Source organism: Jaculus jaculus, chromosome 10, assembly GCF_020740685.1.
Source record: "Jaculus jaculus isolate mJacJac1 chromosome 10, mJacJac1.mat.Y.cur, whole genome shotgun sequence".
NCBI classification, from domain to species: domain Eukaryota; kingdom Metazoa; phylum Chordata; class Mammalia; order Rodentia; family Dipodidae; genus Jaculus; species Jaculus jaculus.
This window is the reverse complement of record NC_059111.1, coordinates 15,540,013-15,565,242: the sequence shown is the minus strand read 5'-3', so window position 1 is coordinate 15,565,242 and position 25,230 is coordinate 15,540,013. Positions and strand designations below refer to the sequence as shown.

The following is a 25,230-nucleotide window of genomic DNA, read 5'->3' as shown; positions in this document are numbered from 1 at the left end:
AATAGCTCTCAGCTAAGTGAAGAGAAAAGGTGATTTTTGAAAATTAATATCTTATTTTATTTATTTGCAAGCAGAGAGACATGGGTGCATCAGGGCCTCTAGCCACTACAAATGAGCTCCAGATGCATGTGCCCCTTTATGCATCTGGCTTAAATGGGTACTGGGGAATTGAACCTGGATCGTTAGGCTCTGGAGGTAAGCGCCTTAACCGCTGAACCATATTTCCAGCCCAAGGTGTGGATTTTCATGGCTCCCTCAGGTGCCCCTGCATGGATCATCCTGTCCCTCTGGGCCGTCCAATTGCAGAAGGGCAAAGGACTCCTGCCCATTTTACCCCTTCATTTTCCTATTAAAGTGCTTACTCTGGTCAGACCTTGTGGAAGCAAGTCTGCGACAGCCAAGGGTGCACAGTGAATGACTGGCAGTAGCTGCATAGGTAGATCTGCTTCTCAAGAGAAGAGAGGGGGCTCGAGATACCGCCAGTGTCATACCCACCTTCCTGGGTTCAAACCCCGACGGAGAAAGTGGCTTCATCATGAGCCTAGACTGAGTCATTCTGGAAGTAGCCTTGAAACTAGGGTTTTCCACACATCTGTCACCAGCTCTATCCGGTGTCTCTTACCCCCGGCACACTTCAAACAACTTGCTTCTTTGCAGCCTCTGCACAGAACATTTCATTTCCTCCGCTTGCCCACTCCCCCTCCCACCTGCCAGGCCCACTCACTGCGGCCTCCCTCTCTGGCCGTCCTCTGCTCTTTGCTCACAGTTCCATTATAGTCCACGTCACAGTCACGTTGATCATCCAACACCAAGAAAGGATGAAGCGCAGCGCAGTGGTTAGGAGCCTAGACCCTGGAGTCAGGTGAGACCAGGTTCAAATCTGCCTCTTACACGTTCTGGGCCCCGTGTTCCGTGTGCAGCAGGCTGGTGGTGATGACACACTTCATATGATTCCCATGAGGACAGAAAGGCATTCTATGAGAAGTGTCCCACTCTACAATGGGAGACGTTGTTTGGATTATTAATGTACATGGTTGTCTTTTTAATTATTTTTTTTGGGGGGGGGGAAATAGAAAGAAAGAATTGGCACACCAGGGCCTCAGCCACTGAAATCGAACTCCAGGCACTTGTGCCACCTAGTGGGCATGTGTGACCTTGCGCTTGCTTCACCTTTGTGGGTCTGGCTTATGTGGAATCTGGAGAGTCGAACATGTGTCCTTAGGCTTCACAGGCAAGCGCCTTAACCACTAAGCCATCTCTCCAGCCCCCGTGTTTGTCTTTTTACTTAGGTTTAGAGTTTTGAGGGGAGCCAAGACCCACATCTAATTTTTCCCTGCGTCCCATGCATTTATAGGATAGTTCAGCTCTTGATCCTGGCCAAACCCTTGGACCTAAACGCCATGCACCATGGGAGTTCCTTGCTCTGCCCTTGTCTTGCTTAACAGTGTGACTGTTTCCCAAGACAGGTGAGCCCAGCTCTATCCTTGCGTGCAGAGGCCTGCCCCTGACTTTCATGGTTTCTGCTTGACATCTAAGCCCAGCCCAATGCCCGTGTGGAAGTTCTGAAGACGTGTCAACACTGAAGACGGGGGCTGGGGAGATAGCTTAAATTAAATTAAATCTGGGGTTCAGCTCCCTAATATCCATATAAAGCCAGATACACAAAGTGGCACATGGGTCTCAAGTTCGTTTGCAGTGGCAGGAGGCCCTGGTGTGCCCATACTCACTCTCTCTCTCATAAGTAAATACTTAGCAATTTTTTTTTGTCTTGTTTTTTGGTTTTTTTTTTTTTTTTTTTTTTTAGGCAGGGTCTCGCTCTAGCCCAGGCTGACCTGGAATTCATTATGTAGTCTCAGGGTGGCCTTGAACTCACAGCGATCCTCCTACCTCTGCCTCCCAAGTGCTGGGAATAAAGGCGTGCACCACCATGCCCAGCACAAACAATATTTTAAAAGACCAAAGATGAAACAAGAATCACATTTAGCCCATGGTAAGGGCTCCAAGGACGGCTGCTTATATCGTGGTGTTGCTGTGATGTTTTATTCTAATGTCATTTGTTTGTTTATTGTTTGCCATAGGGTCTCACGTGGCTCAGGTTGGCCTTGAACTTGCTTTGTGGCCAAACTTGAACTCCTGATCCTCTTGCCTCCACCTCCTGGATGCTACGCAGGCCTGTCGTGCCATGTCAATCTGGTGAGAGCCTTTCTGTCTGCTCCGATGTCAAGGGTTTAGCCCACCTAACCCTCATAAACAACAGTCGCTCATCTAGAACGTTCACTTTTGACACCTGAAGGCCTTCCAGGTGATTCGGATGCTCCGCACTCTTTGCCATACTTTCTCTTCAAAGGGATGTTTCTCTGCCTTGCATGTCTGTTTGAACTGGGGACATACTTTTCCCTTTGATAATCTTTACTGCAAATGTTGAACATACTTGTGGCTTGAGGAATACCAAGCACAAAACAACTTTCTGGATTCAGTATAGGCTGTGCACAGGACTTTATCCTGAGAGAAATAAATCCCAGTCATCAACCGTCAGCAGTGGGAATAAGATGCAGGCTGGGAACAGGATCAGGAAGAGGGGTGGTGGTCTCCTGACTCCAGCGGTTCAGAATGGGCTCTGACGTAGGAAGTGGCTGGAACCATGCTCTGCTGGGGTGAAGGCGTCTTCAGAGTTAACCTCATTCACTTCATTGGCAAGGGTGAGACCTGGTGTGACATAGAAAACAACGTAAGCCCCTTAGGGCTTAGGCCTTTGTTTAACACATGGAATCGTCTTTCATCATGCAAGTATGGGCCCAGGACAGGGGTGCGTGTCATTCAAACTGCAGATAACAGGTACAATCTGGTGGATTTTTTTTCTGTTTCATTTTTTAATAGTTTATTTATTTGAGAGAGGGAGAGAGAGAAAGAAAAAGACAGAGAGAGAGAGAGAATAGGCACGCCAGGGCCTCAACCACTGCAAACAAACTCCAGACACATGTGCCACCTAGTGCATCTGGCTTATGTGGGTAGTGGGGAATCGAACCTGGGTCTTTAGGATTTGTAGACAAGTGCCTTAACCACTGAGCCATCTCTCCAGCCCCCTCTGCTTCATTTTTGAGGGATATAGAGGGCTTTGGAATTTATTGTGTGTTTTTTTTTCTAAGATCCGCCTTCCCAGTAACGAAGTTTGCTTGACTCTGTCTTTAAATGAATTTACAAACCCTAAACACAAAAACACTGATGGTGTAGGAGAGGAGGCCAGGTCCATGAGAAGGCCCTAGAAGCCAGGTAGTGCCTTGAGGGAGAGCCCCCCCCCCCCACAATTATAATGGAGAATTGCTCATGAAGAGAGGCACCCCAGAGCAGAGAAGAGAGGGTAGAGAGAAATAACCGAACTGAGATGGAAGAGAGAGGTGTTGGGAAAGTGAGGCAGATGATTCAAGATAAAGGTGGGAGACCGATTCATCCCGCTTTGCCAGACCTTATCCCAGTCGTTAGTGTGTCTGCGTGTTTTGTTTTGCCACAGGGTCTCACTGCATAGCTCAGGCTGGCCTCAAACTTGTCATCTTGCCTCTGACTCACAAGGGCCAAGAGGACAGATGTCTACCACCATGTCCTGCCACGGTCCCCCTTTTGACACTGAAAGTCCAGCAACCTGGGAAAACCTTTTTTCCCTGCAACGGGGATTTCGTGACCAGAGCTGAGTCTCTTTTTGGAAGACCTGAGTTCCCATTGCAGCTCCTCTGTATAGGCGCTATGGAGTCTTGAGAGAAGCTACAGTCGCATTGAGTGTAGATCTTTGAAGTGGCCTTGACAATTATGGGTTTGTGTGTCTCTGTGCTCTGCCACTGCCCCCCACACACACACTGCCTTTCCTGGTTCACTAGGGAACAACTTCTCTCCTATAATATGTGGTCTTGGTGGGGCTGTCAAGCACGGTGCCATCGCCTCCTAAGCCCCCAGGGCTGGGTGTGTGTCCCAGACGAGGCCAGCTATAATACCATGTCCTCCGGACACTATGATTGGTTTAAGGAAGGACATAGAAACCCAAGCCCTGGGCTTCTCTGCTGGCTCTAAGAGGCAAGGCTGTTTCTATATCTTTAAAATCTATTATATCCCCTACGACTGCTGTCTGCCTGCTAACTCTCTTTTTAAAATTTATTTATTTATTTCAGAGAGAGAGAGAGAGAGACAGAGAGGAAGAAGCAGTGAAAGGGGGAGAGGGAGAATATGAGAATGGGTGTGGCAGGGCCTCCAGCCACTTCAAATGAGCTCCAGACACATGCACCACCTTGTGCATCTGGCTCTACGTGGGTACTGGGGAATTGAACTTGGGCCTCCAGGTTTTGCAAGCAAGCACCTTTAAGCACTGAGCCATCTCTCCAGCCCTGCCTCCTAACTTTCCAGAAAGGCAGAGGAACCCTATCCGCTACAGGAAAGGACAGAGTGAAACAAAGCTAAAGGAAGGGGAAGCAGAAGTGTTCGTGGGGGGCCCTTGGCCAGCTGTGGCTGCAGTTAGCCCTGTGTCGACACTGTCTAGCCAGTTACCTGAGCCTCTGTGTTTCTTTCTTGGCATCAACCAGTTCCCACTGAGTTTCCTTGCCAACTGGTAGAATCGTCAGTTATGTCATATCTTTATCTACAAAAACGCATATAGGGTCTGGGAAGATGGTGCAAGAATGAAAAACCCCGGGCTGGAGAGATGGCTTAGTGGTTAAGCGCTTGCTGTGAAGCTTAAGGACCCCTGTTCAAGGCTCGGTTCCCCAGGTCCCACGTTAGCCAGATGCACAAGGGGGTGCACGCGTCTGGAGTTCGTTTGCAGTGGCTGGAGGCCCTGGCGTGCCCATTCTCTCTCTCTCTCTCTCTCTCTCTCTCTCTCTCTCTGCCTTTCTCTATCTGTCTGTCACTCTCAAATAAATAACTTTTTTAAAAAAGAATGAAAAACGCTTGCTTATAAAGCCCATCACCCTGGGTTTGATTCCCTGGCACCACATAGAGTTGGATGCAAAGTGGCATGTGTGGGGCATACTTGTTTCCCCACACATACATGGACAAATAAATAATTTTTAATTTTTTAAGTATTTTTAAAAATATCTTATTATTTCTTTTTTTTAAAGTTTTTTTTTTTTGTAAATATTTATTTATTTATTTATTTGAGAGCAACAGACACAGAGAGAAAGACAGATAGAGGGAGAGAGAGAGAATGGGCGCGCCAGGGCTTCCAGCCACTGCAAACGAACTCCAGATGCATGCGCCCCCTTGTGCATCTAGCTAACGTGGGACCTGGGGAACCGAGCCTTGAACCGGGGTCCTTAGGCTTCACAGGCAAGCGCTTAACTGCTAAGCCATCTCTCCAGCCTTCTTATTATTTCTTTATTTGAGAGAGAGAGAGGAAGAGGCAGAGAAAAAGAGAGAATGGATGCTCCAGGGCCTCCAACAGCTACAAACAAACTCCAGATGCATATATTACCTTGTGCATCTGGCTTACGTGGGTCCTGGGGAATCGAACCAGGGTCCTTAGGCTTCACAGGCATGAGCCTTAACCACTGAGGAAATGGCTTAAATATTTTTTTATTGACAACTTTCATAATTGCAAACAATATCTCATGGTAATGCCCTCCTTCTCCAACTTTCCCCTTTGAAACTCCACTCTCCATCATATCCCCTTCCCCTCTCAATCAGTCTCTCTTTTATTTTGACGTCACCATCTTTTCCTCCTCTTATGATGGTCTTGTGTAGGTAGTGTCAGGCACTGTGAGGTCATGGATATCCAGGCCATTTTGTGTCTGGAAGAGCACGTTGTAAGGAGTCCTACCCTTCCTTTGGCTCTTACATTCTTTCTGCCATCTCTTCCGCATTAGACCCTGAGCCTTGGAAGGTGTGATAGAGATATTGCAGTGCTGAGCACTCCTGTCACTTTTTTCCAGCACCATGATGCCTTCTGAGTCATCCCAAGGTCATTGCCATCTGAAAAGAGAAGGTTCTCTACCAAAAGTGAGAGTATCATTAATATAAGGGTATGAACATTAAGTGAAGTGCTTACTGGGCAGTTTGGTGAGTACAGTATATCCATTTAGCCAGACAGCAGCAGACATTACACCCAGCTGACAGAAAGCTGGAAAAAGCCAACTGCATGCAGAAGCTGGTCTATATGGAGGAGGTTTTCAGCTCAGCTCCAGCAGGATTTCTCAGTGACCCTGCAGCCCAAGTATGTGGAGTCTTCAGCAATAGGGTCTTACCATCTATTCCTGGTGGGAAACCAAGGGCCTCAGCAATGGCCTGTAATGTTTTAGGGGCATCAGGGACCTCCCTGGCCCACAACTCACTGGAAGGTCTCCCATCCCTGGCACTGAAAATTTTCTAGCAACAATCTATGGCTTCTGAGTATCCATTGTCCAAAAAAATAAGTTTCCATATGACTTATTTATATCCTCTTAGATTTTGATTAGCCTTCCTTCCACCGATCCTTTACTCAATCTCTTCCCCTGACCTCACTTAGGCCTTTTCACCCCCATTAATCTATTCTTCTACTTATGTATATACAATACCATCCTATTAAGTCCCCCTCCCTCCCTTTCGATTCCCTTTATATCTCCTTTCTAGCTTACTGGCCTCTGCTACTTAGTTTTCTTCCTACTCACATAGAAGTCCAATCATTTGTAGCTAGGATCCACATATGAGAGAGAACATGTGATATTTGGCTTTCTGGGCCCGGGTTACCTCACTAAGTATAGCATCTTTATTTATAAAAAAGAATGTAGCCAGGCGTGGTGGCACACACCTTTAATCCCAGCACTTGGGAGGCAGAGGTAGGAGGATTGCTGTGAGTTCGAGGCCAGCCTGAGACTACATAAATCCCAGGTCAGCCTGGGCCAGAGTAAGACTCTACCTCAAAAAACCCCCAAAAAAGAATGTAGGGTCTGGGAAGATGGTGCAAAAGTGAAAAATGCTTGCTTATAAAGCCTGTCATCCTGGATTTGGTTCCCCAGCACCCACATAGAGTCGGATGCAAAGTGACACATGTGTGGCATGCATGTGCCCCATACATACATGCACAAATAAATAATAAAAAAATAACAATAATGTAGGGCTGGAGAGATGGCCTAATGATTAAGGCACTTGCCTCGAAGCCTAAGGACCCAGGTTCAATTCCCCAGTACCCGTATAAGCCAGATGCACAAGGCCATGCATGCATCTGGAGTTTGTTTGCAGTGGCTAGAGGCCCTGGAACACCCATCCTCTCTCTACCTGCCTCTTTCTCTCTCTCACTCAAATATATAAATAAAGGAATGTTGCAAGGTGTGGTGGCACACACCTTTAATCCCGGCACTCGGGAGGATTGCTGTGAGTTCAAGGGTAGCTTGGGACTACATAGTGAATTCCAGGTCAGCCTGGGATAGAAGAAGAGCTTACCTCAATAAAACCAAAGAAAAATTAAAAAAAAAAAAAAAAGGAACGTGGTGCTTTGCAGGGCTACTAGGGGAGGGTTAAATGAGGTCATGGGTGTGAAACAGATTTCGGAAAAGTAGAACATGTTGCGCAGCAGTCGTGTGTGATTGGTGGGGATGTAAAATGGCCCAGCGACTGTGGAAACAGCGTTAAAGTCTCTTAAGCCACCAAACATAAAATTACCCTGTGATTCATCAATGCCACTCCTAGGTACAGCCGTGCGTCACTTAGAGACAGGGACCCGTTGTGAGAAGCACGTTGCTGTAACGCATCGCTGTTTGGCAAATGTCACGGAGTGTGCTTACACCCAGACAGATTGGTCTTCTATACAACTAGGCTACGTGGGGGCCACCTTCCTGTACACGGTCCACGGCCAGGCTGCTGGTGACTGTGTATCCCCAAGGGAACAGAAACTTCTATGCAGATGTCTGTGGTGACATTATTCATCACAGCCCAAAGTGGAAATAACCAAATAAGCATAGTTAGCTGAATGGAGAAACAGGACAGGGCGCATCCATGCAGCGGAGTGTCATTTGGTGGCTAAAAAGAAAGAAGCCAGGCATGGTGGAGCATGCCTTTAATCCCAGCACTCAGAAGGCAGAGGTAGGAGGATTGCTGAGAAGGACTGCAGAGTGAATTCCAGGTCAGCCTGGGCTAGAGCGAGACTCTAACTTGAAAAACCAAACAATGGCTAGAGGGATGGCTCAGAGGGTAAGGTGTTTGCCTGCAAAGCCAAAGGACCCAGATTCGATTCCCCAGGACCCACGTTAGCCAAATGCACAAGGGGCACACGCGTCTGGAGTTCATTTGCAGTGGTTGGAGGCCCTGGCGCTCCCATTCTCTCTCTCTCCCTCTTTCTCTGTCAAATAAATAAGTAAATAAAAAGGAAAGAAAAACCAAACAAAAGAAAGGAAGGAAGGAAAAAAGGGTTGAGAGATCGCTTAGTGATTAAGGCACTAGCCTGCAAAGCCTAAGGATCCATGTTTGATTCCCCAGTACCCATTTATGTGCAGATGCACAAAGGGGCCACATACATCTAGAGTTTTTTCCTTGCAGTGGCTGGAGGCCCTGGCATGCCCATTCTCTCTCTCTCTCAAATTAATTAATTAATTTTTTAAAGTTTTTTTGAGGTAGGGTCTCACTCTGGCCCAGGCTGACCTGGAATTCACTCTGTAGTCTCACAGTGGCCTTGAACTCACAGCGATCCTCCTGCCTCTATCTCCGTAGAGCTGGGATTAAAGGTGTGCGCCACCACACCAGGCCTAAGAAAATACACTTTTTTTAAGTTGGATGTGAGCCAGTGCAGCAGTTATGGGTTGAGGAAGAGGTCCTGTCTCAAAGAAATATGTGGATAAACAGTTAAGAAGATAACCAGTGTTCTCCTCTGGCCTCTGCCTGCACACCTTCACACACACACACACACACACACACACACACACACACACACACACACTTGAATCCTCACACATATGTGCACATGCCATACATCACACACATTTGAACCTTCACACACATGTGCATATACCACACATCACACACACACACACACACACACACACACACACACACACTTGAATCCTCACACATATGTGCACATGCCATACATCACACACATTTGAACCTTCACACACATGTGCATATACCACACATCACACACACACACACACACACACACACACACACATGCATACTGTACACACACGTGTATGAAAGACAGAACCCAAACCATGCATTTGTCCTTCTGTGCTCTGCTGCCTTGTGTATAGAGCTGAGTAAGGAAGGGTTGGGGTGCAGCTCAGCAGCGCAGCACTTGGAGACCCTGGGTTTGACCCCAACCCCACAAAACAGACCAGCAGACAAGACTATTAAATACTCTTTAATAAGATGGCGAGGATCGGTCTGGTGGTCCAGGTTCAAAGCACTCTCACTGAATCCGCAGCAGGCCACAAAACTGGAAAGCCCCAAAGAGAGTGGCTGATGGAGTGGCTTGACCCTGAGGGCTTCCCAAGATCCTCCGGGACTTCTGGACTTGGTTACTTCATGGCGTCACTCAGCGTCTGCCTCCTTCCACACACCGGTTATAAGCCTGCAAGATGCTTTCTTCTAGCCTGGCAGAAGAGGTGGGAGGGGAGCAGAGACGGGCTAATGGGCTCCTTTAAGAGAGCAAGAGAATTTGTTCCTTGTGTGCCCTCACCCTCTCTGAAACTCGACCCTGCAGACGTAAACACCGATTCACTTCAGCCTAAACTACATACATACCTCCCCTCTTCTTCCTTTCTCCTTTCCTTCCTTCCTTTCCTCTTTCTCTTTTTTCCTCCTCTTTCTTCTTTTCTCTTTTTTCTTTACTCCTCTTTCTTTTCATTTCTTTCCTTTCCCCTTTCTTCTCCCTTCTTTTTCCTCCTCCCCCTTCTCTCTCCTCTCTCTTCTTCCTCCTATCCCCTCTCCTTCTCCTTCTTTATGTCTGCATATTTTTCCTTCTATCCTTCTCTCTCTCTCTCTCTCTCTCTCTCTCTCTCTCTCTCTCTCTCCCCCCCCCCCCCCGTCTTCCTAGACCCACCACCCAAGGGATGAAACAAGCTTCTGCTGGTTGGTATAAAGCATGAGATGTCTGTCTCAACACTGAAGTCATCTGCAGAGACCTTGACTGAACATCACCTTTGGGAAGCCCTTACCATCTCTCCCTGATGGATACCCTTACGGCCCCCCACATTCCCTGTATTCATGTATCCACCCACCTCCTCTGCTTCTGGAGACTAGAGATTGAGTGCTCAGTTGTGAACCAAACAGATTTCCCAGAAAGAGGAGATAATCAAATGGCCGCATCCATTGGTAGTTTCTCTGCATCACACAGTGGTGACAGGATAATGAGCATGAATCCGCAGAGCTGACGGGTGGGCACGAGAAGGGTTTCCTGAGAAAGCGGTGGGTTCTCTGCTCTAGCTTCGTCACACACTGGCTAACCTGCTGGGAAGGAGGCCAGCCACCATATTCACAGATCTACCAACCAGGGGAAACTCGGTCCATCCCTGGGTGGTGGAGGGAGGGGAGAGGGGGACAAAGAGAGAAAGAAGGAGGCAGGAAGGAGGAGGGGTAGAAGGAAGAGGAGATGAGACAAAAAGAGAAGAAGGAGTTGTAGGAGGAAGAAGATGAGAGAGAGAGAGAGAGAGAGAGAGAGAGAGAGAGAGAGAGAGAGAGGAGAAGGATGGAGGGAAAGACCGGATTTGAAAGCTTTTGCAAGGACTGAGGAGATAAGAACACTTTGCTGCCCAAACTGCAGGCCTAGGTTAAATCCCAGGACCCTGCCTAAAAAGCCATGGAGGAGGATCGCTGGAGCTCGCTGATCAGTCAGTCTAACCAAAACCTCAGCAAGCTCTGGGTTCAGTGAGGGGCCTGGACTCAAGGAAATAAGGCCGAGGCGTGACAGAGGGGGGCACCAGCATCTTCCTCTGGATTCTGCAAGTGTGTGCGCGCATGTGCACACACACATACACATATCAAAAAGGAGGAAGAGAGGAGGAGGGGAAGAGGAAGAAGGGGGAGGAGGAGAGAGGAAGAAGATGACCACTACAGGGTGACAGGTCGGGCTGGAGAGATGGTTCATCAGCTAAGGCATTTGCCTGAGAAGCCTAAGGACTCAGGTTCGATTCTCCAGGACCCATATAAGCCAGACGCACAAGGTGGCACATGCATCTGGAGTTCGTTTGCAGTGGCCAAAGGCCCTGGCAGGCCCAATAAATGCAAAAAGTGTGCGTCTAACTTTGTGATTACAATGGTTACAAAATAAAGCTCAGGTCCCCAAGAGAGGCTTCGTGGTATGTTACATGAGGTCCCTAGACCTCCTGATGTGGGACGTAAATGGCTGAGAATTGGACGTTTGAAACCATAGAAGTGGTGAACAGCTTATCCAAAGACGTGTCACAGAAGGTGGCCCTGTGTTAAGCACCCCTCTTGGCTCTTTCCTTTCTCTCTGGGAAGTGGCATCATAGACCACTCTTCCTGAACACCCGTCACTGGGTTGAGGGATGGGAGTGGGTGGGGGGTGGAACCAGGCAGGTGCCTCGCTGGCAAGGTGACTCCTAGGAGCGCGCGCTTGGCTGGTTTGCATCTAAGAGGAGGTGGGGCGGGAAAGGAGATGGAGAGACTTGGAGAGGGCGTCGAGAGGCCTGCCCAGGTGGCAAGAGGGGCTGAGGTTGGCATGGAGCCAGAGCCCATTTATGGTGTCCGCGCCCCTCCCCGCCGGCCGCCGGGTCCCTCCCACTTCCTCTGCTCGCGCGCGCCGCGGGGCTGTCAGGGAGCCCAGCCCGAGGGGCTAGCGGTGCAGTCTCGGGGCGCCGCGCCACCGCTCCACGCGCCACACCCGGCCATGGACCTGCCCAGGAGCCTTCTGGTGGCCTGGGCGCTCAGCCTCTGGCCAGGTACGTGTACCCTCTTTTTTTTATTTATTTACTTATTTTTGTCTCTGGGATCTCGTTCCTGGCCCGCAAGAACTTGGGCTGCAGCTACTAGGAGGGGGACGCGCCGCGGCCACATTTTGGCAGAACTTGGGGACGTAGGTCTCTGGGGAACCAGCTGTAGTTTACGGGTTCTGGCAAGTTCTGCAAAAATAAAAAGGGCCGGGGGGTGGGTGGGGGGAGATGCGCGGAGGAGTCTAAGAGACCCGGAGGGCTTTGGTATGTCTGGGGAAAGTGGCAGGGGACTTGGGTTGAAAAGTGCCCCTCGGGGCTATCTGGCACCGATGGGCACTTTAGATGCCTCGGAGGGCGGAGTTGGGGTTCGCACAAGGCCACTTGGTCACTGGGGAAGGGACAGGGGATAGGAGTGAGCTTGTCCCGGCTGCTCTCCTGCCGCGGGCGCGCGGGGGAAGCCTGCAGAAATTTAGAGAGCCAGGCTCGCTAACCCACCGGGAGATCCAGGCTCCCAAAGATGCCCAGAGTCCCTTCAGCCAGAGATCCATCAGGTTTGGGGGACGTTGGTCCCTAGGCGTTGGCAAGTGCTCTTCAGCAGGGACCACAGGCAGTGGGCACGGTCCCTCACTGAGTCCAGGTCCGGAGGAACAGATGCCTGGCGCCCCTCCGAGTAGGGGAGATCAGCGCTCTCCATCCAGGCTCAGAATTATGTAGAATTATGCAGTGATCCCGGGGAAGCCGCCTTCGCCTAGATGTGTCTCCGCTTAATGTGCTCCAGGTGTGGGAACCTCCCGGCTGGCAGGGAGCTCTGCTGGGAAGAAAGGCCAGCCTTGGGCTCTCCGTTTCGGGGTACCCCAGCCCTTGCGAAGCCCGCACCGTGCGTCCCGCATGGCGGATGTCCGCCGCCCGCGCTGTCCTGCTGTGGGAGAAAAGTTTCCAAACTCTTCCCCAGCATATGCGAATGCTGCAGCGGGCAACTGTTGGGGTGTGGGCTGCAGGCCCTGCCTCCCCTTTTTGCATGGATCAAGGTTCTAGCTGGGGCCAGTTAGAGGGGGTCCGGATGCAGTGGCAGTTGGACAGGTGGGAAGCCCCCCTCCCCCAGCCGCAATCTCTGTCTCCAGTCCACTGATACCCTATGAAAACAAGGGCATCTTGCTGGCACTGGGCAGCGGGGGAAGGTCTGCAGTTGAAAGGGCTTCATCGCCTGGTGGCTTCAGTTTGGCTCCCAGAGGCTCCGTTGGAAGCATCTGCGTGTGATGTTTGGAATGGGGGCAGGGCGGGGGAAGCGCTGCTGTCTGGCAAGTTTAGAAACCTACGCGGGGGGGGGGGGGGGGGGGTGAAGGAAGAGCTGAAGCCCAATGGAGGGTCCACTTAGACAGGAGGGGACACACACAATTACAGGGACTGGCCCCAGTCACAGGAAAGGAATGCACCGCTCTTGAGTAGTTCAAGGTAGGTGGCCCTCTCAGAACCTGTGGCGGACTGGCTTCTTAGAGGCTGGGGACCGTCCAGACCTGGGAAAGCTCAGGAGAAAAGCTTTGGAGTAACGCTGGGCTTCCGCTCCCAGTTCTTCATGGGCTGTGCAGCCTCCCCAACAGGTTTCCTGGAGCTGGATGATGGAGGAAGAATGCTGACTTTTTGGAAACTGTGGGAATGACTGTGGCTGAGTTAAGAAAAGTCAACACAAGGCTTGGTACCCAGCAGGGCTCAATGCTGGGGCTATTCAAGGAGGTGGGGGCAGGCGGTGAAGGATGGTGGTGTTACAGGACCTCTGAAGACAAGGTTTATGAGTCAGAGCTCCGTTTATATGCAGAAAACCGCTCCTGCGTTATGTCTGGTCAGTTTGGGTTTTTTGAAATATGGGACTCATTAAAACCTATCAGTCAGTGCTGGAAAGACATCTGTTTGCAAGGAGCAGGGGGCAGGGCCCGTGCACGTGTGTAGCCAGGCCCTGTATGTGGCTGAGGACAAGGCAAGAACAGGGAGACCTGGGTCAGGAGCATGAGGGAGGGAACCGAGCAAAGGAACGAGGGTCTGTGTGTGTGTGTTCCTTTAAGAGAAATTCCGTGTGCTCTGGACAAGCAAAGCTTCCTGGTGACATCGAATGTGAACTGGACCCCAAAGAAGTGTGTAGAGTGGATTGGACTTAAAATGAGTGTTGGGCTTGAGAGATGGCTTAGAGATTACAAGGTGCTTGCCTGTGAAGCCTAAAGACCCATGTCAACTCTCCAGATCCCATGTAAACCAGATGCACAAAAGTGAGGCACGCACAAGATTGTATATGCCCATTATGTGGCACAAGTGTCTGGAGATCAATTTCAGTGGCTGAGGCCCTGGTGCACCAATTCTCTCTCTTTAAAAAAAAAATGAGAGTGTTCATATTTCCTGAGACTCATGAAAGACTAAAAAGGTGTCTATTTTAAAACCCTAAAGGTGCCAGGCACCGTGGCTCACACCTTTAATCCCAGCACTTGGAAGGCAGAGGTAGGAGTATCGCTGTGAGTTCGAGGCCACCCTGAGACTACATAGTGAATTCCAGGTCAGCCTGGACTAGAACAAGACCCTACCTCAAAAAACAAACAAACAAAAAAGTATCCAATCCTAAAACCCTAAAGGTGACAGAATTGAGGTTGGCCGTCACCTGTGTGTCACATGGGTTCATTGAAGATTTCCAGGTGGCAGTCTTGAACCAATTCCTCACCCTGGCCATATTGAGTTAAGCACCTCTCCCTTTGTGAAGCTTTTTTGCTGCCAGGGAGACAAGGTCCCAGGGAAGACAAGACCATCAAGAGAGCCTGAAGAGAAAAAGGAATAAAGCCGAGGGCACTTATGACGAGACGTTCAGGGACAGTGTGCCCACTGACCAGACCTTCTTAAACTTGCACATGAGTAGCCAGGTTTTGTATGTGTGGTATGTGTGGTGCTGTGTGCGTGTGGTGCATGCACATGTGTGTGCAGGTGCACATGCACCGTGTGCACGTGTGCAGAAGCCAGAGGAGAATGTCACGGGCCTTCTGTCACTTGCCTGCATGGCTCCTTGCGATGGAGTCTCTCGCTGAACCTGGAGGTGCCATTTTCAGTCAGCGAGCCTTGTCAGCTGTCCGCAGGACTGGGGTGACAGGTGTGTGTGGTCATGCCCAGCTGTTTACATGGGTGCTGAGGTAGTGAACTCGGAGCAGATCAGGCCCTCTCGAGCCCTCTTGCTTACATTGCGGGTGCTCTTACCTGCTGAGCCATCTCTCTTGCCCAGTGACGATTTTTAAAATAACAATCTTTAATGAGCAGCTGTGACCTGCCCAGGATAACACAAGGCAAGAGCAAACCCACCATGGGGCCGAAGGCCTCAGAGTCTCACTGCCTGGGATTGGCCTGGACTCTGCCAGTTTAGACTTAATATGCCTAGCAAATTACTACACAGCCCTCTGCCTCAGTTTCCTCTCCCATTACAGATGTGTGTCGTGACCAGCTTTTTTATACAGCTTGGTTTTTTTTTTTTTTTTTTTTTTAGAAAGAAAGCATGAGAGGGAATTGGCACATGAGGGCCTTCCAGCCACTGCAGTCGAGCTCCAGACACATGCACCATCTTGTGCGCACGTGCAACCTTGCACGCTCGCATCACCTCGGGCATCTGGCTTACATGGGACCTGGAGAGTCGAACATGGGTCCTTAGGTTTTGCAGACAAGCGCCCTAGCCACTAAGCCATCTCTGCAGCCTATGGACAGCTTTTTAACATGGGTTCTGGACAGTTGAACACCCCAGCCTGCACCAGGCCGTCTTAAACCCTCAGGGAAGTTGTCTTTCTTCCTCGTCAGCAACATCAATACTCAACACACTGATCATTACACAGGGATCTACAGATGCCCAGAAATACAACTTTCAAGCTCAAGCCCACAACAGTAGTCTAAGCAAGTACACAGGGGGCTCAGAGCCTTCTGTGCCAAGGCCCTAAATAAGCCAAGACTCTCGTAGCTCCTCCACACCCAGACCTGACCTAAAGCCTTACTCATGATGGAACCAAGAGACCTTCTCTTTGACATTGAGGTTGTCCTGAACTCAGTGTGATCTTGGTGTGGATTTCTTTTTAAGATTTATATTTATTTATTTATTAGAGACAGAGAGAGGGAGAGAGAATGAGAATGGACGCGCCAGGGCATCCAGCCTCTGCAAACGCACTCCAGACGCATGCGCCACCACGTGCATCTGGCTTATATGGGACCCAGAGAATCGAACCTGGGTCCTTTAAGCTTTGCAGGCATGCACCTTAAGTGCTAAGCCATCTCTCCAGCCCAGATTTTTTGTTTGTTTGCTTTCTGGTGTCACAGAGGACCGGCATGGTCCTGGTGTGTACTGTGGGTCCTAGTAACCAAGACAACCTTGAACGGATCAAGCACACTGGAGTGCTGTGACTATGCCAAGAAGAAAAAGGGCCAACCCCTGCTCTGCAGCATGGGAGAGCAGAGGAGATGTCATTTGTCATTTTGTCAGTGTCACTTTGCCTCCACTTGTTCAAACCCCTCAGCCACCATGAGTTTAGGAGTTTCTGAAACCCCACCCCCATGTCATCCCTAGGCCTTGGGTTTTTAAGGAGGTAAGATGAAGTCTCATTCTTTCTACTTATTCACACCCTATGCAGGACCCCAAAGATGGCATGTGAATCACGCTCTGCCCCTCCCATAGTTCCCAGCTACCCACACAGGACGCTAGACCTCCAGGGAGCTGGCTCAGTGCTCCCCTCCCCATGCCCTCTCTGAACCTCCCTCTCCAACCTGACCTCCCCACCGAGGAGAAGTTTCCTCCTTCTCCAACAACAGGAACCCCCCCCCTTTTATCCCCACCAACCCCCTAGATTCCACCCTAATCTTCCTAGTGCCTAGAGTGAAAGTTATGTTCTGAGCTAGCTGGCTTGGCTCTTGCTATGTGGAAGGGAGTTCATCTGGGAAATTGGAGAAACTCATTTTCCTCTCCACAATGCCCAGTTTGAGGTATGACTGCTTCACCGCAAACTTCAGAATCTTCCTTTTAGAGTCAGAGTTGATCGTTTTGTAGACCAACTGCAAAGACAAGCAATAGTCATGAGCAAAAGTCACATCTTGGGGAGCTGGAGAGAAGGCTTAGTGGTTAAGCGCTTGCCTGTGAAGCCTGAGGACCCCAGTTTGAGGCTCGATTCCCCAGTACCCACTTAAGGCAGATGCATGAGGGGGCACACATGTTTGGAGTTTGTTTGCAGTGGCTGGAGGCCCTGGCACACCCATTCTCTTTCCCTTTCTCTCTCTCTCTCCCCCCCTCTTTCTCTGTCTGTCACTCTCAAATAAATAAATTAAATTAAATAAATCTTTCTTTTAAAAAAAAAAAGTAATGGGGGCTAGAGAGATGGCTTAGTGGTTAAGCACTTGCCTGTGAAGGTTCAAGGCTTGATTCCCCAGTAGTACCCACATAAACCAGATGTACAAGTTGGCACTTTTATCTGGAGTTCATTGGCAGTGGCTGGAGGCCCTGGTGTGCCCATTCTTTCTCTCTCTCTCAAATAAACAAGTAAAAATAAATTTTTTAAAAAGTCACATCTTGATTGGGCTTCTGCGTGAGAATGAAAATACTTAGTAGCAGAGGCCAGTAAGTTAAAAAGGAGACATAAAGGGAAGAGAAAGGAAGGGAGGAGGATACTTAATAAGTTGATGTTGTATATATGTAAGTACAATGATTGTGATGGGGAGGAAATATGATGGAGAATGGAATTTCAAAGGGGAAAGTGTGGTGGGGGGGAGGGAATTACCATGGGATTTTTTTTATAATCATGGAAAATGCTAATAAAAATTTTAAAAAAATAAAAAATAAAAAAAGTCACATCTTGGGAGCAGAGATGTCTCAGTGGGTAAGTAAAGTGCTTTGATGCACAGTCATGAGGACCTGGGTTCAATTCCCAGCACCTATGTTTAAAAAAAGAATCCCAGTATGAGCACACATGCTTGCAACCCCAGCTTTGAGAGACAGGAGGATCTCTGAGGTTCACTAGTGAGCAAAAATAAATAAATAAATAAGAGCAGGAGAGTTCTGGGTCCAGGGAGAGACACTGAGTATAAATAAGGCAGAAGAGCAATGATGAGGACACTGGATGTCTGTCCTCCAGCCTCCACATACATGATGCGCAGGAGTCATGCATCTTTGTACACACATGCACATACCATGCGCACACACAAACACACATGCATCACATCCCAAGCAGGACATCTCTGCTGCTCACTTAATGTACCAACGCCTTCCTACCTTCTTTGTCCCTAAATTTCAGGCTGTCACCAAGGACCCAAAGCTATTTGAAATGTCTTTCCTTAAAGCGGTTATGAGGCCCCGAGACACTGAACATTCCCAGCATGGAGTGCCTGCTCTAGACAGCTGCAGTTCAGATGGGACCATCCCTGGCCCCAACGTGTCAATGTTTACTTGGTCTTCTCAGCTCAATGGCCAGGAGCTTGCTGGCAGTGAGGGGCAGAAGGCCATACGGAGACTAAAGCTGCCGGATCAGGTCATCTGTAAACCAAAAGAGAATAAGTGAGCTTCAACAACACTGGCCATTTCCTGAGTAGCAATGGCGGGCGGGCTTGTGCATGGGGTGGGGAAGCGGGACTTGCCTGGGTGCAGATCCCTACGACATGGGGGACCCTAGATAAGCTCCCCAGGGGCTCAGCTGCAAAATGCATAGAATAAGAACTTGATAGGCCTGCTGCTGTGATTAGGGATCCACATATGCTCCACGGATGTCTCACAGCCTTGCTACAGCTCTACTGAGTCACTGCCGCGACTGTCGCGTTCCGTGGCTCATCCAGGGTCATGGCCATTAAAGTCAGTGGCAGTACCAGGATCTCTCTGCTCCTATTTGATTTTGGTAAAATGTACTATTTACTTACATATTTATTTGTTTATTTTATTTGCAAGGTCAGAGAGAGAGAGGGGAGGGAAAGAATGGGCACACCAGGGCCTCCAGCCACTACAAACGAACTCCAGACACATGGACCTCTTTGTGCATCTGGCTTTACATGGGTACTGGGGAATTGAACCCAGGTGGTTAGGCTTTGCAGGCAAATGCCTTAGCTGTTGAGCCATCTCTCCAGGCCCGTGTTTTGTTTTTTTTTTTTCCTGGTACCAGAATTGAACCCAGAGCCTTGTGCATGCTAGGCAAGTGCTCAGTCACTGTAGAACGTCCCCTGTCCTCAAGCTTCTGGTCTTAATCCACATGTGATATTCCCTCTGGAAAAGGAGCCTCCATGGCACAGAAAGATGACAGGGAGCCATTGGGAAGGAACTGTCTCTAAGAGGTGAGATCAGAGGACAAACGGCCGCTTTGGCTGCCCACGACAGGCTCCCTTTTCATTCTCAGCTAGACCGAGAATCCTCCAGGACAAAGTGCTGGCTTGGTCAAAAAGGAGCCTCAAGAGTTACTTCAGCAGTGGGGGGGAGGTCTCTCTCCCTCACATGTGACAACATGAAGCCAGCAAGGGCTCTCCCACTGAATCTAGAGGTACTGCCACTCAACCCACCTGTGGGGGGGTCAGCTGGGGAGCCCTGTCCTCCCTGTTCTGCCTGTTCCCTAATGAGAACCTGCTGTGCACTTCAGTTAATTAACGGTGATGAATGAGGACAACTGGATGTATGCTACCAAAGGCATTTGCATTTTATTTTATTTTATTTTTAAAAAATATTTTAGAGCCGGGTGTGGTGGCGCACACCTTTAATCCCAGCACTCGGGAGGCAGAGGTAGGAGGATCGCTGTGAGTTCAAGGCCACCCTGAGACTCCATAGTGAATTCCAGGTCAGCCTGGGCTACAGTGAGACCCTACCTCAAAAAACCAAATATATATATATTTTTTTAGGGCTAGAGGGATGGCTTAGCAGTTAAGGTGTTTGCCTGCAAAGCCAAAGGACCCAGGTTCCGTTCCCCAGGACCCATGTTAGCCAGATGCACAAGGGGGTGCATGCATCTGGAGTTTGTTTGCAGAGGCTGGAAGCCCTGGCGTGCCATTCTCTCTCCCTCCCTCCCTCTCTCCCTCCCTCTCTCTCTCTCTCTCTCTTTCTTTCTCTGTCAAATAAATAAAAACAAGATATGAAAAAATATTTTATTTATTTATTTATTTGAAAGAGAGAGAGGCAGATTACACACACACACACACACACACATATACACACACACACATATATATATATAGAGAGAGAGAGAGAAAGAGAAAATGGGCATGCCAGGGCCTCTAGCCACTACAGACAAACTCCAGAAGCATGTGCCACCATGTGCATCCGGCTTATATTCTTAGGTCCTTAGCTCCTCAGGCTTTGCAGGCAAGCACCTTAACAGCTAAGCCATCTTCCAACCTGGCATTCGCATTTTAACTGAGCTATGCAACAGGAGAAAAGGGCTGAAACTGGTGGTCCTTTAGATGCCAGGGCCAAACAACAAACAAAGAAACAGGTGAGCTAGAAGACCTGCCCGGTGAAGTCCGGCCACTCAGCTTCCTATCCTGACATTCCCTCCTCCCCGAGTCCCTGCCACGGATGGGTAACTTGGTCCTATGGGGAGGAAGAGCCCAGCCTGTGGCTTGTGTGACGCTGTGGGCAGAGGGTTTTTTCCCCCATGTGGCATGCGGGGCAAGTTAGGTGAGAGTTGTTATAGCAACACGCTCCTGGATTCCAGACAGGACGACACAGAGAGGGGTGCCCGCCCCTCCAGCTGGAGCTGACAGCTTTCCTCCAACCACTCCTCCCCCACTTCCCCCACCCCCCGCCAGCATCATCCAGCGGAGCCAGATTTTCAGAACTCCTGACCCTATGATTTCCAGGGCCCATCTGTTCTCTGCAGATCAGAGAGCCGGGCATCGGGAAGGCCGTGGAGAGGTTATGACATGGGCTGGTCGATGACACTCCCAACAGCGTTCAAAGAGCTCTCCATATGTCGCCACTGTCCTTCCGGACAGGCCAGCCGCCCTGCCACCATGACGTGTCTGTTAGACGGAGGGAATACATGAGACTCAGAGGTTGAGCAATGTCTCATGACTCCCAAGATCACATGCGGGCTCTGGGGCCGAGTCTTCCGGCCAGAGGTAAAATTCAGAAGCAAATTTGCTACAGCCATCAGGGGAACTTGAGGAGTAAATACCACTTTATTCCAAGAAATAAAGCTTTCACAGGAGGTTTTCCTTATTGGTAGCAGGCAGGTAATATAAGGACATTGAAACAGTTCTCTTTAAACCGTCACGTGTCCTCTCTCTTCCCTCAAAAACAAAAGCAAAAACAGGTCACTGAGCAATATTCATGTCCTTGCCTTCTCCTTGAATGTTCTTTGCCTGGAGCTCATGACCCCCCTGGTGATTGCTGGGAGTCATCAAATCCCCCATAAATCATTTGTAGACATAGCTTGTCTGTGAGTCTATTTACACTGCTTGCCACACTTTTAGGGCCTGCTATATAAACTGTGGGACCCAGTGCCAAAGAGGGGAAAAAGAAAAGTGAAAGTGAGACCCTTTCCGGATGGCCAGAGGAGAGCGTGAACCAAGGGTGGGACCCTTTGGAAGGCGGTCCCTGAGCCACCGCATCTGCCGCTCTCCCCATAGACCTGTCACTTCGCAAGGAAGACACCATACCCCCATTTTACAAACTGAGTGGCTTGTCCAGCTCAGTAACATGGTCTGCGCAGCCGCCAAGGCCAGGCACTCGTAGTTTCTGAGGGTTGGGTACAGCTTTTGTCCAGGGACACAGAATGGGAGAGCCCAGAGATTCGCCTGATGCGGGCTCATGCGGAAAGCTGGCATGTGCCAAGGGCAGGGATGTCTGTGTAGCAGCAAGATCTAACAGCTCACGGGTCATTTTTAGGCCTCTGGAGACAGTGACTATGAGAATCTTTCTGGAAGACCTCTGGACATTTGTCGTTCGATTCTGGAGCCGTCATCTTGGCAAATCTGAGAAGCTAGCACCTGTGGCGCTAGCCTTCCACAGCCCTAGGGATTTGCGGTGGTGTGGTGGTACCCAGCTAACCCCCCTCCCAATAAAGGGTAAATTAGCCCCTTCTTGATCCATCATGGAATCCTAGGTGATTAAGTATTAGGATGTTCAGACAAATCCAAATGTCTTCCGTCCTGGTGGAAAGGCTGAAGGTAGAAGGATGGCATGAAGTCCAGGCTGTACCCCAGAACTCATCAGCACCCTTTATCATGAGGCCCAGCTCTCCAGTAATGTTAGTGGGTCTTAAAGCCACTGGAATCCAAGCCTAGTTCTCTATCAAGTGGAAGACGGTAACTGCCCAGGGCAGGGAAGTGACTTGTTCCAACCACGGAGGAAGACAGTAGAAAAAACTAAGAGTTCCCCAGTTCTCCTTACCCGGGTGGTTCCCCAAAGCCCACTGGTCTGAGTTCCGTGGTGTTCACAGCCAACCTGGGTTGAGGACAGAAATTTAACTGGGTTTGGAGAAACCCAAGGCACAGTGGAATTTGGACTGAGAACTGGGGAGTTGTACATTGAGGACATCATGCCCTCCACCCCCAGCCCAAGGCCATAGCTACTTGATTACCGAATAGCACCATGGGAACTCAAAGAAGGATGTGGGATTTCGCCGAGGACACCAGGTGGAGCTGCCATAGATGGGTGGAGCCGTGGACACAGGGATGGGGCATGGGGAGGCGGCCAGCAACAGTGGCCCGGAGCCCTAGCTAGGATGGGCTGCTCTTTCTTCCTCCAGCGTGCCAGCTTTCTCCTGCCTCTGTACTACTGTTCCCTGCATCCTCTCTCCTTTCTTCTAGGTTATTCTAAGCCCTCTTACAAGCCTCACCTGACCCCCCTCAGGCAGAGCCTGGGGTCCCATTTGTGTGGTCTCAAGGCATTTCATACTGCCCCCTCCATATAGCTTTGCGGTTGCATGGCCATCCTTCCCCGCTGCCCTCCAAGTCACAACTCTGATCACTACTGTCTCCTCACGCTGGCCCAGTGCCAGCCATAACAGGTATTCAGCGAAAGTGTGCAGAATGAAGGAAAAGGCTGTCTGTCCGCATGAACAGAGGTATTTGAGGACAGGACAGGTGGCTTAAGTTTCTTTGCACATCACCCCGGGAGGTCCCAGCACAGTAGCCTGTATGAATTAAGCCCTGTGCGAGGTGTCTTGGCCGTAAAGGAGAAGATTTCTGTGTTCCCAGGAGCTGATGGTTTTGTAGGCGTGAGCAGAGTTTTGCATAACTGGCTGTGATGATGCGAGGGAAGAAGTATTAAGCGCTGTCAGAGCCGCAGAGAGAACGCTGAGACTCACGAGGGAGGAGACATATTATATGCAAGAAGGATTAATCTGTTAGCAAATAGGATGCTAGAGGGCTGGGGAGATAGCTCAGTGGTTAAAGCGCTTTCTTGCAAAGCCTGGTGGCCTGGGTTCTCTCTCTCTCTCATAAATAAAAAAGTTAAAAAAAATTATTAAAGAAAAAATTATGAGAGAGAGAATTGTCACGCCAGGGCCTCGGCCACTGCAATCAAACTCCAGATGCATGCTCCACCTTGTGCACCTGGCTTACGTGGGCTCTGGGGAGCTGAACCTGGGTCCTTAGGCCTTGCAGGCAAGCGCCTTAACCACTAAGCCATCTCCTCAGCCCTCCTCACAATATTTTTAAAAAGAAGGATGCTAGAGAGTATACCTTGGAAAAAGCACGCTGTTCAGTCAGCAGGATGCAGGAAGCTGGGGTCGGTGATGAAGGAAAGAGCAGAAGAGCCAGCTTAGGCCCCTGAGGAAGGACCTCGATGCCAACTAGACCATTTGGCTTTGGTGGATGGGCACCCGTGAAGGCTTTTGAGGGAGGACAGGAAGGTGTTCTAATCGGTGTTTGGAGAAGTTTCCTTAGGACGCAGTGGGAGGCTGGGCACCACAGGGCAGTGACAAGCAGGTAGCATAGGACATCTACTGTAGTGACCCGGCGAGACTCCAGAGCCGAGGTGAACAGAGAGATGCAAGGAATGAGCCCAGGGGATGAGGTCTCCTGGGGCTGGGTATCCAGAGAAGGAAAACTAGGGAAGGTCAAGGGACAGGGTTGACGGCCTGAGGAGAGAGTGAGGGGTGAGGAGGTTCAAGCAGGGGGAGTTGAGTCAGCAGTGGACATGTGACTTGGTGGAGCCTGCGTGGCACGTGGAGGGGCCTTCAGGCAGATCGGGTGTTGATCGGGAGCTTGGACGTCTGTTGGGCTGAGTGTTTGGACTGGGGAGCCCCGTCACATAGCCGGACTCGGTGACAAGAGTTCACGCCCCACAGCACAGAGCTTGGGTCCCTCCATCCCCCTCCTGAGCCCAGAAGCAGTGATTCATGCCCTAAAGAGAACTCAGAATCTATTTTTTTTCAAGAGCAGAAGAAACCATCGAAAGAGCCAGGCCAGACCGCAAGCCAGTCGTCAGCTGTGGAATGTGCTTGCTGCTGACGGTGAGGCCAGCCAGGGGCAGAGATGCTGGCAAGCCCGGCAGGAGGCTCTGCCCATCGTCCCACATGAGGCCAAATTGTCACCCAGATGGTCCCTGCTCTTCCCTCTCCTCTCAGTATGGGCCTGCCTGCATTCTTTCTGACACATCTGAAACCCAGCCCCTCCCCCTCCTCTGCGCTCCAGCCTGCTCCCCACATCATCCTTGGACTAAAGCCTTTGGTCTCCCATCAGCCTCCACTCTCTGCTCATCCCAGGAAGCTGTCTGCGAGCTGAGGGCTGTTGTCAACAGACCCAGGAAAAGCCCCAAGACTTGAGACAATAGGTCCCTAGAGAGTCTCTCTGCCCTGCCCTGTCCCTGAAGGCTCTTCTACTCCTAGCCAGATAGGGAAGGGTGCTGCTAGAATTGGGTCAGCTCACACTGTACCCCAAACCTTTCAGTGCTACCCCTGTCGCCCCATAGAAGAAGCCCCATGTGACCTGGACCCCCCCCCCAACACACACACTTTTCTGACCTCATTTTCAGCTCACTCCCCAGCTCCATGGCCCTAGGAAAGTTCTTCAGACACACCAGGCACCTTGGGCTTGAGACTTATTATTTGTTCAGACTTGAATGTTCTTCCCCCACCCCCACCCCCAAAGACCCTCAGACACTTCTTTTTAGGTCTGCACTCCAACATCCCTCTCTCTTGTTAAGGCCCTGTTTAGCATTGCTCCCTAAATTTTCACCCTCTTCTGTAGTCACTCACAACAAAGTGCCCTTCCCAACCCCTCCCTGGCTCTAATCCTTCAGGGACACCGAACGTTATCTAACATTGATCACAAACCTTATTTATTCACACTGTGCATTGCGGGCTCCAACAAAATGTAATCCTGTGAGACTAAGGACTTTTATCTGTTGTGTTTACTTGGGTAGCCCAGGTCCAGGGGCATGCCTGTTCAGAATGGGCAAGCAATTAGTCATTGTAGAAATGGG

General features: G+C 50.1%; 1 protein-coding gene across 1 annotated transcript in view; it reads left to right on the top strand.

Moving 5' to 3' along the window:
* Positions 1-11,737: 11,737 nt before the first annotated feature.
* Positions 11,738-25,230, top strand: part of Itga11 (integrin subunit alpha 11) — a 131,733-nt gene continuing 118,240 nt past the window's right edge. The window contains exon 1 of the mRNA XM_045160360.1: positions 11,738-11,846. Within this exon, the coding sequence (XP_045016295.1) occupies positions 11,795-11,846 (52 nt within the window). The 5' untranslated portion in view covers positions 11,738-11,794. The remainder of the gene's footprint in view (positions 11,847-25,230) is intronic.